Source organism: Astyanax mexicanus, chromosome 12 (assembly GCF_023375975.1).
Source record: "Astyanax mexicanus isolate ESR-SI-001 chromosome 12, AstMex3_surface, whole genome shotgun sequence".
Classification (NCBI taxonomy): domain Eukaryota; kingdom Metazoa; phylum Chordata; class Actinopteri; order Characiformes; family Acestrorhamphidae; genus Astyanax; species Astyanax mexicanus.
Window position 1 is genome coordinate 4,941,738 of NC_064419.1, and position 17,307 is coordinate 4,959,044.

At 38.7% G+C, this 17,307-nt stretch overlaps 1 protein-coding gene across 1 annotated transcript in view; it reads right to left on the minus strand.

Annotated features, from left to right (window-relative positions):
• The window catches only part of colgalt2b (collagen beta(1-O)galactosyltransferase 2b), a 38,409-nt gene that overhangs the window by 15,342 nt on the left and 5,760 nt on the right, over positions 1-17,307 (minus strand). The window contains exon 2 of the mRNA XM_022670188.2: positions 1,015-1,125. Coding sequence (XP_022525909.2) covers positions 1,015-1,125 — 111 coding nt within the window. The remainder of the gene's footprint in view (positions 1-1,014; positions 1,126-17,307) is intronic.

A 17,307-nucleotide genomic window follows, 5' to 3' on the forward strand; every position in this document is an offset into this window, starting at 1 on the left:
AGATTTCCAGAAGGATGGTATATTTTTGCTACACAGAATGCAACTGCTGTTCTAGAATTTGACAGCTCTAGAATGCCTTGTAATTACTACTCTAAATTACAGTTCTAGAATAGGCTCTAGAATATGAAACATATTCTAAAAGAAGGCTCCCTTATGTAGTAATATGACACATGTTGTAGAAAATGATTCATGGAATGTAACCACTGCTCTAGAATATAACCAATGCTCTAGAATGTGACTACTAGAATGTCTCTACTCCTCTACGATATGACTAGTGTTCTAGACCACTGGCACAGTATTCTAGAATGTGATTAGTGGAGTGTTGATACGGCTCTAGAATGTTATTACTGCAATGCATTCACTTTTCTAAAATGTGACCAGTGTTCTAGAAAATAATTGATGGAAGTAACCGCTGCTCTAGGTATATGACCAGTGCTCTAAAATGTGACTACTGGATTTTAACACCACTCTAGAATGTTATAACTGCAATGCATTCACTTCTCCACCATATGATCAGTGTACAACTAGAATACAACTACTAGAAAGTATCTACTCCTTTAGCAGATGACCAGTGTTCTAGAATGTGACTATTGGATTGTTAACACCACTCTAGAATGTTTCTACTGCAATGCATTGGCTTTTCTAGGGTATGCCCAGTGTTCTAGAATACAATTACTAGAAAGGATCTACTCCTTTAGGAGATGACCAGTGTTTTAGAATGTGATTACTGGAGTGTCAACACTCTAGAATGCTCTAGAATTTGACTGTTCTAGAATATAACTCCTGGAATGTGTCCACTACTCAGGAATATGATAGATGTTCTAGAATGTAACTACTCGAATGTAACCATTGCTCTAGAATATGAAAGCTGTTCTAGAATGTGTTTACTGGATGTAACTACTGGAATATAAGTGCTGCTCTAGAATGCAACTAATGCCATGTGACTGAGGGTCTAGATTGTAGTCACTGCTCTAGAGTAAGAGGGTCTCTGGATTCTGGTCAGTAGTGGATTACCGTGGTTCCTCCATGGGCCTCCACTCCACATAGTGGTATCTGGATTGAGCCGCCTTCAGCCACTCTCTCAGCATAGCTGTAGTGTTGTCCACATTGTGATCTGTCGCCGCCCTGCAGGAAAAACAGAAAACACACACATCAGAAAATCTGTCTATCTATCTATCAATGTATCTATCTGTCAATCTATCTATCTGTCTGTCTGTCTGTATAATAGTCTGCTAGGTCTCTTAATCCCTAAATTGCTTTTATATTTTTGTATATATTGCTATAATATTAAATTTATCTGCATTAAGATGTTGTTATATGTGAAAGAGCAGAAGCTTGTTTCTGTGTGTGCTTTTCTTATTCATCCTCTGACGACTCTAAGTTGTGCCCTAATGTCCCCCCAGACACACACACACACACACACAAAACTCAAACACACACACACACACACACAAAACTCAAACACACACACACACAAAATACACAAACACACACAAACACACAGTTTTGAACAGACTGTGCCAGACTGGCACTACGGGTGCGACAGTATTAAGCTTCAACTAAAACAGGAGATGCATCACAGTGTGTGTTTTTCCATCATCTCTACACAGCTCATTTCAAGTCTTTTCACACACACACACACACACACACGCACACACATACGCAGTCCCGGTGTGTGGAGGAAGCAGGCCACTGTGGAAATTTCCAGTGTAAAAGTGCAGAGTGTAAAACATCAGTAAACAAATAAATAAACAAACACGTTGGATCTGCGGCTGCAATTCCTGCACAGCATCTTAACCTTCTAATAAACACGGTTTCAGACACGTGTGTGTGTACATGCGCTTCAGCACGTGCCTTCACACACACACACACACATACACACACACAGGTGAAGATATTACTCTGAAAACCTGTGGACAGGCAGGTCCTCAGCCACAAGCAGTGCAGTGTTACAACTGGAGCTCTGGGCCAAGTTGTATGCGTGTCACACACACACACACACACACACACATATTTACAGCCACAGACACCACATTACCTGCAATGACCGGCTGCAGGGGACTGTTTTGAGGCTCAACATAAGAAAGTACAGCCTGTCAGACAACAGATAACAGCGTATACACACACTATTACACACACTCCACATCCAAATAACACACTGCTCACCAGCTACTCACACCTCACTGCAAAAGGCAGCTGTTTCCTCACACACATATTCTGAGTTCTGAAAAACTGTCATTTCAGGTAGGCCCATCACAATAAGCTTTAGTGTTCAGACGAAATACTGCACCAAAAAAAAAAAATGGGCTGAACAATATTACTGAAATTTAAGGACCAATTCATGTCACTATTATAAATAATATACGCTAATATAAAACAATAATGCATAATGCATATACAGGACCCGCAACTTATTCTTCCGCAGTCACGCCTTTGTAATCTGTGCTGAAAAACTGCATAGATCTCACAATAAAAGATATTATGTATTAATGCTGTATCACTAAGGCTCTATCTTTTGGTCATGTTGCTGATAAAAAAAAGTCCGGATTGCCGTTTTCATCTTTGGTCTGGAGCACATGGCATTCATTTCTTCCCGAAACAGTTATGAAAACTGCAGTTATGGAAAACAATGCACATTTCAACACATTTCTGAGTGATGGTACATCCCAGAAGCCTCCAAGCGCAAAGAAGTGGACTCCACTTCTGGAAACAGTGAACATAAGGCTTCTGTTTTGCACCGTTAAAAAAAAAAGCGCAGACACAAATCAAAATATACTTTATTTATTAAAGTAAAGGACAAAGGGGTAGTCAGGACAAGCAAGGTCAATACAGATAAACAGCAGCAATAAGGAGATAACATACCAGAAAGTAAACACAGTCCAGAAGTCATACACGGCAAGGCATTATCAGAGAGAAGGCTAGAATCAGGGTCGGTAAAAACAAGAGAGCTAACACAGCCAATGGAAAAGCGGACAATACTCAGCAAAGAGAGTGAACGGGAGAGCAGGTGATGTCAATATTCAGGTGATTGGCTTCCTGGAGGTGCCATGTGCAGTGTTTTCTGCCCATCTTTGTTCCTCAGAGACACTGAATATTGTGGCCAGCAAAAATGATTCCATGTTCATTAAGCGTGGAATCACAGGGTATGTCACAATACGATATTGTCACGATACATTGCCTACGATATCAATGATGTCACGATACACTGATTTTGCGATACTCGATACTGTAATTGCAAAGACAATTCTCTACAATACTTCAAAGACTGATGAGGATGAAATACTCCTACGTAAGTTATTGTTATGGATTTATTGGACTTTATTGGACAGAATTTAACAACCAATATTCTTCATTCTTCAATAGGTTTACCCTGTTCATTTGATTAGCGCCACCATGTGGAGTGGAGTAATTAGGGGTAAGTCTTGTGAAGTTTAGAGCGCCTATTAATGTTTCAATAAACAACAAACTATCATGACAGGCCTAAATGTAGGAATAGTATGATGTTCCAAAATGCTACACTTACAACTTTCCAAACCAGGCCTCACCTTAACAGATCCGATTTCACCTCCTTTACTTCTGCTCACAAAAGCTGCAGATTTGGGAGGAAAATTGTATTTTTTAAAAGAAAGCAGCCAAATGTTCTCAAAACAACACAGTGTTCATATTTTTATCATTCCAGTGGGATCAGGTGCCCATAAAGGCCTAAAACCAAACACACACACACATACAGACACACACATACACACACAATCATATAAACGCTCAGACAGACAGTCAGGTCGGGTCCTGACTGCTAATCCAGATGACTGCTCATGTCCAGCTGCACTCGGACCATAGAGTTATTGCTCAAAGTGTGTGTGTGTGTGTTCACGCGTTTTAAGAGCATATGCAGCCAGATGCCACTGAGTCTGATAAGCAGTCTGAGCCTTTATCACCAGTTAGGAACACCTGTAACACAGCTAATAGGTGGATGTTCTCCTCCCAGCACCCGTCCACCAGCCCTGAACTTCACCCTGCAGGAGCTGGAATGGGTCTCGACACGTAATTTACACTAAAAAACACGTGTGTAAGTGATGATTACACAGAAAAGCAGGAAAATCAAAGCCGTGCAAGCAATAACAGACCAGTGTAAATGTGTCAGGAGTGAATTAAAGTGATAGTTTGGCCAATAATGAAAGGGTAAAGGGGTATGAAGTCTGCTCCTTTAAATTTGCACTGGAGCTACAAACCAGAAATGGAAGATTACACGCTACTAGACTGCATGGATAAATCATCACCCACTCAAATTAATGTCTGACTTTATGTAAAGACACCCATTGTTGACAGAGATGTGCAACTGAACACACACAGCTTGTCTAGTCCCTGTAAAAAAAAGGACTGCCCATAAAATAAGACTCTCTGGAGCAGATAAACAGTGCAAACATGAATCTATCGGCACCATGCTTAATGCCAAAAGTGGCCTAGATGAGTATGAAGCTCCCAAGCATTTAGCTGTGGAGCCTAATCATACACATACTAGTGCATCTCAAAAAATTAGAATTTAATTGAAAAGTTACTTTATTTCAGTAATTCAGTTTGAAATGTGAAACTCATATATTATATAGATGTATTACACACAGTGTGATCTATTTTAAGCATTTATTTATTTTATAGTTGATGATTATGGCTTACAGCCAATGAAAACCTTGCTACTGTGTCACCACAATAATTGGCATCTCATAAGAGGCGTGGACCTGTTTTTCTGTGTTAAGCTGCTTTGTGACAACTTTTGTTGTAAAAGCGCTTTATAAATAAAATTGAATTGAATTGAATTGATTACCCAAAAATCTGTCTTGGAAAATTAAAATATGATATAAGGCCAATTAGTACTTTTGGCAGTGTGGGCAGTGTGCCAAGTCCTGCTGGAAAATGAAATCCACATCTCCATAAAAGTTGTCAGTAGCAGAGGGAACAAGCATGAAGTGCTGTTTAAAGATTTTGTGGGAAAACAAAACTGCACTGACTTTAGACTTGATAATAAAACACAGTGGATCAACACCAGCAGATGACATGTCTCTTTATCCAAACCATCACTGATTGGTGGAAACCTCACACTAGACCTCGAGCAGTTTGGACTGTGTGTCTCTCCACTCTTCCTCCAGACTCTGCTCCCTTAATTTACAAATTAAATGTAAAATTTACTGATGATCAGTGATGGTTTGGAGAGACATGTCTGTCATCTGCTGGTGTTGATCCACTGTGTTTTATTATCAAGTCTAAAGTCAGTGCAGTTTTGTTTTCCCACAAAGTCTTACAGCACTTCATGCTTTCCTCTGCTACTGACAACTTTTATGGAGATGAGGATTTCATTTTCCAGCAGGACTTGGCTTGACTGCCCACACTGCCAAAAGTTATATATAATTATATAATATTCTAATTTTCTGGGACACTGATTCTTGGGTTTTTAATTAGCTGTAAACACTTAAAATAGATCACTCTGTGTGTAATGTATCAATATAATATATGAGATTCATATTTTGAATCATTTTTCAATGATATTCTAATTTTCTGTCATGGGACAGCAGTATGTCAAATTGGTCATGAAGTGTTTCCTCAGGAGACGGCTTGGGAACACCCACACCTGTATAGGTTGTGAGGTGTTATCTTGGGAGTGAGGTTAAGAAACACTGTGTGTCCTGTGTGCTCATGGCAAGGCAATGTGACCTATGGGTGGCTTCTGGCTCAATGCAGGAAATCCCACACGCATATCCCACAGGTCAGTGCTGCATTCTTTAGCTTTCATGGGACATGGCAAAAGTCATGGGATACCATACTGGTCTTGTGTAATATGACTTTTGAATGTCAGATAATAAATCTTTTGTGTTTATATTCCTCTCTCAGAACATAAAAGAAATGAAGAGAGTTGTTTTAATCAGGGACATAATGGCAGAGCAGAATGTGTGTGTGTGTGTGTGTGTGTGTGTGTGTGTGTGGCGCTGCAAGAGGTAGAGCCTTGAGCCACTGCAGTGTTTATTTACTGTAATGATTTTGTAGAGAATTGCATCCATATTTTTCTTCTTGTGACAAAGCATGCTGGGAAGTCGTAAAAAGCAGGAGCAGAGATCAAACACACACACACACACACACACAACGAATTAGCTTTCAAAATGCACACACAAACCATCCACACAAACAGATGTACACACAAATACACACACATACAATTGCACTGCCATGCTGTGTGTGCATTAGAGAAAACATAAATCTGATTACATAAACAATCACTAACACACACAAACACACTCACACTCACACACACACACACTTACGGTCTCTAAATGCCAGTTTTCCATTACAGAAGCGGGCAGGGCAGTACAAACCCTCACATACGCAACACAACTTGGATCACTTTCTGAAAAACAGTCTGAATTATTACAAACCAGGGAGTTGTGTGCGATTTTCTGTGGATGAGGAAAACTGATGACAGCCTGTAACATTAATAAATGTAATGTGAGGATTGCTGACATTTTAAGGCCCGGCTGCTGCTTCGGTGTGTCAGTACAGATGATGTCATGCTTGGGACCATTTTTATGCTTTTTCTACCATGAAATTGTGCAACCTTAACTATTAGAATGCTTTAACAAATGCATACAGTTGCAGACAAAATCTGGACACATTTTCTGCATTGTAGATTAATACGTAAGTCATTCAGACTTGTATCTTCGTTACTCAATAAATGCATTTTATGGCACCTTTAAAATTTGCAACATTTTGTGCAGTGTGTGTGTGTGTGTGTATGTGTGTGTAAGTTTATGAAATGCAACAAAGCAAGGCTATAGTTAGTGGATGGAGGTCTAGCTGTAATACAGCTCACCTAGGTGCTTATTTGTATGTCGGAGAGAAAAAATGAATGTATGCGTGTGTGTGTGTGTGTGTGTGTGTGTGTGTGTGTGTGTGTACAGGTGTGTAAAGGTGTGTACAGGTGTGTACAGGCCGCAGGTCGGACTTTAATGCTCCTGTTTCAGCTGGAGAAAACCTGCAACAGTTTCACCTTCGCCTTTATGACCGACCCCCAACTTCTGCTTCGTCTGCTGCACATCAATCATATGTCCACACACACACACACACACACACACACACACACACACACACACACACACACACACACACACACACAGGATACAGGAGTACGCTTCTCTACTGTCCAGGTAAGGCTTTCTACAAGATAATGAAGCAATGCTGTGATTATTTGATTGTATTTAATTTGGACATATTATTATTATTATGTTTTTTTTATTTATTTATTTATTTTTTTTACATTTTTTTACATTAGTTAGAATATGTCTATGGAATGTACAAAATATATTGATATTGACCAAAGATTATTTTACAACCCTCACAGCTTGAGACATGATTTAACACTGCAGTTAGCACAAAGCTAATTAGCCTTGTAGCGAAAGCACAACCCTAAGGTTTGGATAAGAAACCAAACATCAAACACCAAACATGTGTGGGGTTAAGGAGGTGGACCGGGAAGGCTTGTTTTTGCTGAACTATCACTTTAATATGAGCCGTTTACTGTTAATTCTTTAATTCCTTCCAGGAGGCCACACACTGCTTTATTACCTGCTACTGTACTGTAATCACCTCAGTCTACCCCACACTTCAAACACCACTCAACACAGCGTGAGGACTCGTGCTGGTTTAACTGTACAGCCCTGGGTGCAGCCTAGGTTTTGGGATGCATCTACTAAAATACAGATGCACCACTTGCATAAACACTGTGAAAGACTACAGCAGCAGTAAAACTTCATTCTACCTACTATTGCAGATAAACTTTAGCAGTTCATCTATGGTTCGCACGCGTGCAAAACTCTGGCATATAACCAAGAGGAAGATGGAGGATCACAAGCCTTTAAACCAAGCTGAACCGCTTGAACTTTTGCACCAGAAGTAGCATAAAGTTTTCCAAAAGCAGTGTGTAAGAATGGTGGAGAAAAAAAACATGCCTGAAGATGCATGAAAACTGTAATTAAAAACCAGGGTTATTCCACCAAATATTGATTTCTGAACTCTTAAAACTTTATGAATATGAACTTGTTTTCTTTGCATTATTTGAGGTCTGAAAGCTCGGCATCTTTTTTGTTATTTCGATCATTTCTCATCTGCAAATAAAGGCTCCAAATGATAATATTTTCAGTTGGAATTTGGGAGAAATTTTGACCGTAGTTCATAGAATAAAACAACAATGTTAATTTTACTCAAACATATATCTATAAATAGCAAATAGCTGTATAATAAGTATGATATGTCACTAACCTAATGATCATGACAGGCGCCCATGATTAACCAGGAGCCCATGGCCAATGCTGAGAATGGGCTCGAAGGGTATAAGGACCTGGTTTAGGATGGAAAATCCATGGAATGATGGAATTCTATCCAATACCCACTGTGTAAATCTCATGACGTCATTGCTGGTGCTGATTCGTCAACAAAAAATCATGAAGATTTGCAAATTCTGGAAGCATTTGCATCTCAAATGATGACATTTTTGAGGAGCTCAATGTCGTCTGGTATAAAGAAAAATAATAGCACTTGGTTGTCTCCTAACATAACTGTGTTATAACAAGTGAAAGGAGAACTGAGGGAGAAAACTGAGAAAAAACACACTAAAATAGGCTGGGGTTCAAAGCTTTTTAAAGAAGAACCCTTATATCAAGCCGTTTGTAACACCTTATCTTTGTGTAAATGTACCACAGAGAGGAATTATGGGTTTGTAAACCATAAATGAGTGTGTGTGCGGATAAGAGAAAGTGTGTTTTAATATTTATTAGTGCTTGTTTTAAGCAGGCCATGCTTTACAATGTAAATCTCCTGCTGAGTTGAACCTCCCTCTCTCTCTCTCTCTGAAGTTTACTGTGGGACTCATTATCTCTCGCCCTGCGGCGCTCGCCTGCCATCCATGTGCCTTTATGGGCAGCATCTGGACACCACATGGCACTACACACACACACACACACACCTCTGTCACTAATGGTATCAGCTCCCAAACACACACCACTCATCACCCAATTACCAGTTACAGTGCGGTCAAAGGTCAAAGCTTAAAACTGCCAATCAGAAGAAGCACTGAATACTGGTCCTCATTTAAACTCAACCTGAACCAAAGGTCAAGTCTGGACACAGGCCTGTCAAATCCTGTAATCCTGTCAAATATCCCAAAATATTAAATAAATAATTTAAGTAAAGCTACGTTAAGTAAACACTTTTTCTTTTAAAGTCAATCAAGCGCTGTGTGTTAATCTACACAGATTTCTACTAAGGCTGGGTGCAGCAGCATTAGCATTGGCACTGGACACTAGGGGTGGGCGATATGGCTCTAAAATAATATCACGATATTTCAGGGTATTTTTGTGATAACGATATACTTGGCAAAATAGAAACACAGAAAAATAATTCATTAATTTCAGGAATATAGTTTAAGAGCATAACAGTATAATCATAATGTGGCAAAATAAATAATATAGCATAAAATAATATAATGCAGCAAAAAATATCGCAGAATATTTTCATGCATATAAACTGCAAACTCAAACAAGTATACAATAAATACACTTAAAGCTTTACAGTTAATAATGGACCACTTTTAAGACAGAACATCTCTATTATCACGATATGGATTTTTAATATCATCATATTTCTGTGTCACGATATATTGTGTATATATTGGATATAATATTGCCCACCCCTACTGGACACAAGACACAGCATTAGCGTTAGCCAACCAAAAATGCTAAACTCATTAGAGAGCATTAGAGAGTTTGAGTTATTCCAACGTACCGTAGTTTAGTCAAAAAAAAAATTGAACTCACATTTCACTTCTGTATTGTTATCAATTGCATAACATTTTTTGGATTCCAGTCTGCAAACACACTCATTTGAAACAGAGGTTTGGAGCTGGTGAACAGTAGTGAACAGTAGTGAACAGTAGTGTACCTGTGCACCGGCTGCCACTCATCATGTGTTCAGGCCTGGATCTAATTTTCACTTCCACAAAGACTGTGCTGTGTTACACAGAGAAGGAACACAGACATCCTTCACTTTACCAACCAATAACATCACAGCTTAATGCTGACCAGATGAATGAGAGGACCGCTCATTTAGAGAGGCTCTATAATGAAGCTCTGGTGGCATCAATCTCAATTTATTTGTATGTATTTTGTATAGTAAGTATGCAGTAATTGAACAATATATAGAAATATATTTGCAGTCACGGGTCACAGACTCTGTAATAAAACAAATAAAGAAATATACCAATTTAAATAATACTTTTTTCCTGATTATTTCATTTACACACCATTTTACTTGACTTACTATCTTTATCTTTGACAGTGTTGTGTAAACTAAAATTTTTCAAATTGATTTTTAATTTCATGATGTCTCTTAATATAAAACTCCTTCATTACGGCCCCTTTTAGACTTTTTGCCCCGTTTTTCTGAGATAGAAATGCGCACCCTCTCCGCTTTTAGACTTTTTGGCCTGTTTTTCTGTGCTAGAAATGCGCACTCTCTCCGCTTTTAGACACTTTTACCCCGTTTTTCTGCGCTAGAAATGCGCACTCTCTCCGCTTTTAGACTCTTTTGCCCCGTTTTTCTGCGCTAGAAATGCGCACTCTCTCCGCTTTTAGACACTTTTACCCCGTTTTTCTGCGCTAGAAATGCACACTCTCTCCGCTTTTAGACTCTTTGGCCCGTTTTCTGCGCTAGAAATGCGCACTCTCTCCGCTTTTAGACTCTTTGGCCTGTTTTTCTGCGCTAGAAATGCGCACTCTCTCTGCTTTTAGACTCTTTGGCACGTTTCTGACACCTAGCTTTCAAACTTTGAATCTCACATTATAAAAACCTGCTTAACAGCGGGCCAACTTTCATTCTATTTCTAAAATACCTCGCGGGCCGCTCCAAAAAAGGAAACGGGCCACAAATGGCCCGCGGGCCGTAGTTTGGACACCCCTGTATTAGAACAACAGCTTATACATTGTTTTTTCCAAAATCAAAAATATTAAGAGTTATATAAAGAGTTTCTCCTGCTTTTGTTGGAGTATCTGTCTCTACTGTCCAGGGCAGACTTTCTCCTAGAATTACAGCATTGCTGTGAGGATTTGATTGCATTCAGCAACATCCCCAACATCACCCCCAACTGGAGCTCCATCATTCCAGAGAGGGGTAGCTGAATGCATTAATTAGAAGGCGTGTCCTCAAACATTTGGACATATAGTGTTTTATATACATTAACTGACACTTAAAACAGGTCTAGCTGTAGGTGTGTGTGTGTGTGTGTTTGCTGACGTGGCTGTCGTTAGGTTGAGGATGGGGGGAGCTCATAAAAGCTGCAGTCAAATTCCACATGACCACTCTCAGTCAACACAGCCCACCACACACACACACACACACAAAGTAACACACACACAAAGTAACACACACACACACACACACACACACACACGCACACACCACTATTCCCTTGCTTGTCATTCAGTAATGTTTACACACTGCCTTTAGAAGACCCCGTTTTTCACACACTTGGAGAAGCAGCAGTTCTTTTACACTGCACTCCAATATTGTGCAAAATTTAATAATAAAATCAAACTTTTACACGAAATTCCTTCATTTATACACTACAAAAAGTTACTCACCTGCGGCCTTTTTATAGAGCTTAATTCCTTCAGCCTGTACTTTTTCATTCTGTTTTAATTAGTTTGAATGCACTTTAAATGCAAGTTTATTGCTGTTTTTTTTTCCTTTTTGATTTCTTTTTTCTTTCTTTCTTATGTATGTATAAGAAAAAACAAGGAAATTAATCTAAATTAAACTAAATATAGCGCAAATTAAATCTGCCTTTGGGAGATCAGTCATGGCAAATGAGGAAAGTGTTTAATATATATATATATATATATATATATATATATTAATTTTATATCAAGCTGAATTTTTTTTGGGACATTTTATATGATATTGCATACCCTGAATATTGTCACTGTCCAATAAAAAAGAAGTCTCCATTCAGTTTTTTGATTTTTAATTTACTTGCGCCAAATTTTTTTTAAGAATGAACTAATACAATTACAGCGACGATATGATGTGACATGTGACCACTTATGATGCTAAAAAGATATGCTACCACTTTAAAATAAGACTTCCTTTATAAAGGGTTTATAAATGGTTAATTACAATTAGTTTATTAATGGTTACTAATTAGGTTGAAAAAGTCTTAAAAGTCATTAATAATCAGTTATAACACATACATAGAAAGGGCAACAACGACCTGTTGTTTGCCAAATAGTGAACCCACAGCATCTATATTGTTGCCCTGTCTATGCATGAGTTATAACTGATTATTAATGATTTTTATTTTTAAGGCATTTACAACCTAATTAGTAACCATTAAAAAAACTAATTGTAAACCATTTATAAACCCTTTATAAAGGTAGTCTTATTTTAAAGTGGTACCAAAGGTATATTGTGCATTCTTACTGCTGAATGCAATCAGCTAGAATCTACTAGAAATTATTCCTTTAATCTGTAAAGAATTTGGTGCAGTTACTCCAACAAAAGCAGGATAAACTCTTTTACAATACACTTAATTTCAGAAGAAATAATGAATGATAGATGTCCCATTACTTTTGTCTATTTATTGTATTTAACACATTAAAATCAGTTTTAAAGCATCATCAACAGAGTAGGATCTCTTTTTTCACCTCTAATTCAACAAGATGAGGTTCCACAGCCCCAGACCAGACAGTGTACACCCCCTCACCCCCCCCACACCTGACCCCCCCACACCCCACACCCCACCACAGGATGTCTGGATGCTTTAATGAAGTACCCCTCCACCCTGCTTTTTATTTAATAGTCACTGTCCGGTTCACAGCCTTTGCACTCTGTACTACTGTAATACAGACCAGCTGCCCCCGAACTGCTAATATCTACCACTTGATGACTGTTCATATTCATATCATATCCTGCTGTAATCTGTATTTTGGGGATGTTATTACACTTTACATGCAGTCCAGCAGTGTTATTACTGAGCGCTGTGGTGCTGGAATAACTCAGGACTGCAGCTTCGCCCTGTTCGCTCCTGCACACCAACTTATTTATCATGTCCTGTTTTAAATGCTTATTGTACAGTGCTGTGCTGTGATTTTCTGTGCTGTGCTGTTTTGTACTTTGCTGCATTGTGTTGTATTGTGTTGTGCTGAGCTGTGTTTTGCTGTGCTGTGCTGTACTGCATTGTGTTGTGCTGTGTTGTACTGCATTGTGTTGTATTGTGTTGTGCTGAGCTGTGTTTAGCTGTGCTGTGTTGTACTGCATTGTGTTGTGCTGTGTTGTACTGCATTGTGTTGTATTGTGTTGTGCTGAGCTGTGTTTTGCTGTGCTGTGTTGTACTGCATTGTGTTGTACTGCATTGTGTTGTATTGTGTTGTGCTGAGCTTTGTTTTGCTGTGCTGTGCTGTACTGCATTGTGTTGTATTGTGTTGTGCTGTGCTGTTTTTTGCTGTGCTGTGCTGTACTGCATTGTGTTGTATTGTGTTGTGCTGTGCTGTGTTTTGCTGTGCTGTGTTGTACTGCATTGTGTTGTGCTGTGTTGTACTGCATTGTGTTGTATTGTGTTGTGCTGTGTTTTGCTTTGCTGTGTTGTTCTAAGCTGTTTCATGCTATTCTGTGTATTGCTGTGATTTAATGTGATTTTTTGTGCTGTGCTGTGTTGTATTGTGTTGTGCTGTGTTGTGCTGTGTTTTGCTGTGCTGTGCTGTGTTGTGCTGTGTTGTACTGCACTGTGTTGTATTGTGTTGAGCTGTGCTGTGTTTTGCTGTGATGTGCTGTGCTGTGTTGTTCTACGCTGTTTCGTGCTATTCTGTGTTTTGCTGTGATTTGTTGAACTGTGCTCTGTTGTTTTTTGGTGTTGTGCTGTGTTGTACTTTGCTGCAATGCGTTGCACTGTGTTGTGTTGTTTTGTGATGTCTTGTGTGGTACCATGCAGTGCTGTGCTGTGCTGTGTTGCATTGTGTTGTGTTTTTGAATAATTTTGGTTTTATTAAATGCAGTCTGAGCAACTCTAACAAGAACAAGGACCATAAGGATGTATTGGCACTTATTGTTCCTAATTAATTTGATTCAATTAGATATGAAAAGAGATTTTCACCATATTCTTTTACAGGGACTAGATAAGCTGTGTGTGTGTGTGTGTGTGTGTGTGTGTGTGGTTGCATAAAGTAGATGAGTACTGCAGCCAAGATATAAGAGGTTTCCACAAACCTTTGGACATATCGAGTAGATCTCAGTAAATTCTGCACACACACACACACACACACACACACACACACACACACATATTTGAATGCAGTTGGTCATTGTTCCTGTGCAGCTGTATAGGCAGGCATGCATGACAAAAATGTGAGTACGCTTCGAGAATACTTAATACCTCACGGGAGATACGCCATGCACCAAAAATGTACAAATTCTCCAGTTTAAAAAGACACACATTATATTTTCTTAAATGAATCTTCATATTTACCATATTTTAGCAATACATACCTTATTTAAAGTCTTCCAAGTATATTTATTGACGTTTAAACTTTTTATTGTTTAGGCTTATAAAACACAAAGCTTCCTAAATAGTGTTATAAGTGGAGAAGCAAATAACAACATATCAAATTGTTATTCATATTCACTATTTGGGTCAGACTCTTTTAATAAATGCAATGAGCTACTACTTTAGGTTTCCTTTATTGCTGAAACAGATGTGCAAATGCACACACACACAGCTTGTCTAGACCCTTTAGAGAATTATGAATGAATGAATGAATGAATGAAGCAGAACAAACTCTTTATATTGCATGACACAATGAATGAGTATGTATCCCAATACTATCCCAACTAACAGGAAGTTTAACATCTGTAACATTACAAACATGATGTTCTAGTAACTTTCTTAAAAAAAACCCTGTGACATCATAATGGTGAGGGCTGCAATGATTAGTCGACAGGGGTAATAGGGAACGCACATGCAGCTCACTCTCCATGTCTGTACAAATGTAAACACACCAGATATGGGACAAGACAACACCCATCCTCACTGTACATCAGCTTGCTGCAGCCAGGGTTGCCAAGTCGAGCATAAAATCCTGCCTAAAGTCTGTCTAAACCCCGCCCATGAGAAGCTTAAACTAGACCAATATCTAAGGTTGCCACAGATGTTCACAACACAGTACATTTTTATTATTTGTCACCCGAAAAAATGCCCAAAAAATGCATATCTCGTCCTTTAAATTTTCTGTCCTTTAAAAACAAGCCCTTTTTGATGGGAAAACAACAAACCTGGCAACTCGGATTACAGAAACAATGTACAATTGCTTTAATAACTTATTTACATAATTTACATTTTACAATTTACATAAATTCATTGTCAGTATCACTATACTTCCTCGCAATATAGGAGATTATATATTTTTTTAGTTCATTAAAAAAGACTATTAATTAAGTAATGATAAGTTAACTGAACTAACTGAACAAACGAATAGGTAGGATAGAGGAACAGATTGCAAAATGAATTCTGCAATTAGATGAATGCAATATATGAATATTATATAGATTTTTACCAACAGCTGGAACTTATGCATTTCCACTGAATTAATTTGGCAACCTGTTCCTCTATCTTACATAGTTGTTCTTACTGGTCAGTTGACTTATCATGACTTAATTTCTCTGAATGTCAGGGCCTTCAGAATTCTACCAATGATGTATGAAGCTACTTTGAGCTTGTTGTTAATGGTGTAAAAATAGTGATTTATTTGCATGGTTAACTTTATGCCCCTATCACTAGCATTGTAAGCCTGTTTGGGAGCATCGTACTGTATTTAAAAGTACTGTATTTCCGAATGCTGGGGGTGAATGAAGGTGGGATTTTTGACAAACGTTTGTACTCGTTATCATGTTTCACTTTACTAAAAGTGCAATTTATACCAGAGTTCTCCTTTAACAGACTGAACATGTTAATAATAATGTTAATTGTAACATTGTTAGCTGGAATTTTAGCTAAAAAACAGACTCTATGTACCGTAACCTTTCTTTAGGTCAGTTTGGATGTGTTCCTGAGCAGAGTCACTGATTGGCTCCTGCTCTCAGGGCTTTATGAGCTTTACTGGGCTTTACTGGGATGGACTGGTCTGGGTAAATGGGTGTACTGGAGCGTGTGGACTGGATGGATGTGGGCTGGACTGGGCACGGCTGTGGCTTCCAGTCTGGTTCTGCTTCAGTCCAGCACATATTTGTGCTTTGATGAGAGCAGTGAAGCTGAACAGAGGATCTGGCAACGCAAGATTGGAAAAAGGGGGATATACACACTCATAAACTCTCTCACACACACACACACACACACACACATACACACACTGGATGCATGCTTGCGCTCATATCTCACGAGTCACGTCACTGACATCATAAGAAGACCTCGTAACTCCATTCAAAATGTTCTTCTATAAAACACAGAGGATTTCTAACAAGGACATCCATCTGCATGCTCCCTCTAAACACATGCACACACAGAGGAACACTTGTTGTTTCAAACACAAATAAACACACACACACTCTCTCTCACACACACACACACACACACTCTCACACACACTCCGAGGGAGAGCTCCAGCAACAATGAGGCAAACATAATCACTCACAGATTCACAGCTGACATCCAATCCCTGCCTGTGGTCAAGTCCTGATGCTCAGTGTTACCCAACATGCCCCTGCTTACTCAATACTCAAATACCCAGAATGCCCTTCATTCCAACAAAGGTGAGTCATGACCTGCAGGCGAAACACCTGTACTTACCTGTGAAATCAGCAGGGTAATCAAATAAAATGAATATCGCAAGAGCAGAACGCCTGTTGGAGCCAGTTTTTTTAATTAGGGGAGTTATGTGTAATATGCACAGTAATATGCACATAATAATAATGTGGAATGATTCTCATCCAGTATGAATATACTAGAACATACTAGAACATTCCTGGAACCTTTTCAAACATTGGTAATGACTGTGGTGTGATTTTATTCCAGTATGAATCAGATTTTTGTGTAGTTTTTTGAATCTGTCAGTAATAACTGTGGTGTGGTTTTCATCCAGTATGAATCTGACATTCGTTTAGTTTCTAAAATCTGTCAATAATAACTGTGGTTTGATTTTAATCCAGTATGAATCTGATATTTGTGTAGTTTCTAGAATCTGTCAGTAATAACTGTGAGGTGAACTTAATCCACTATGAATCTACAGTGTG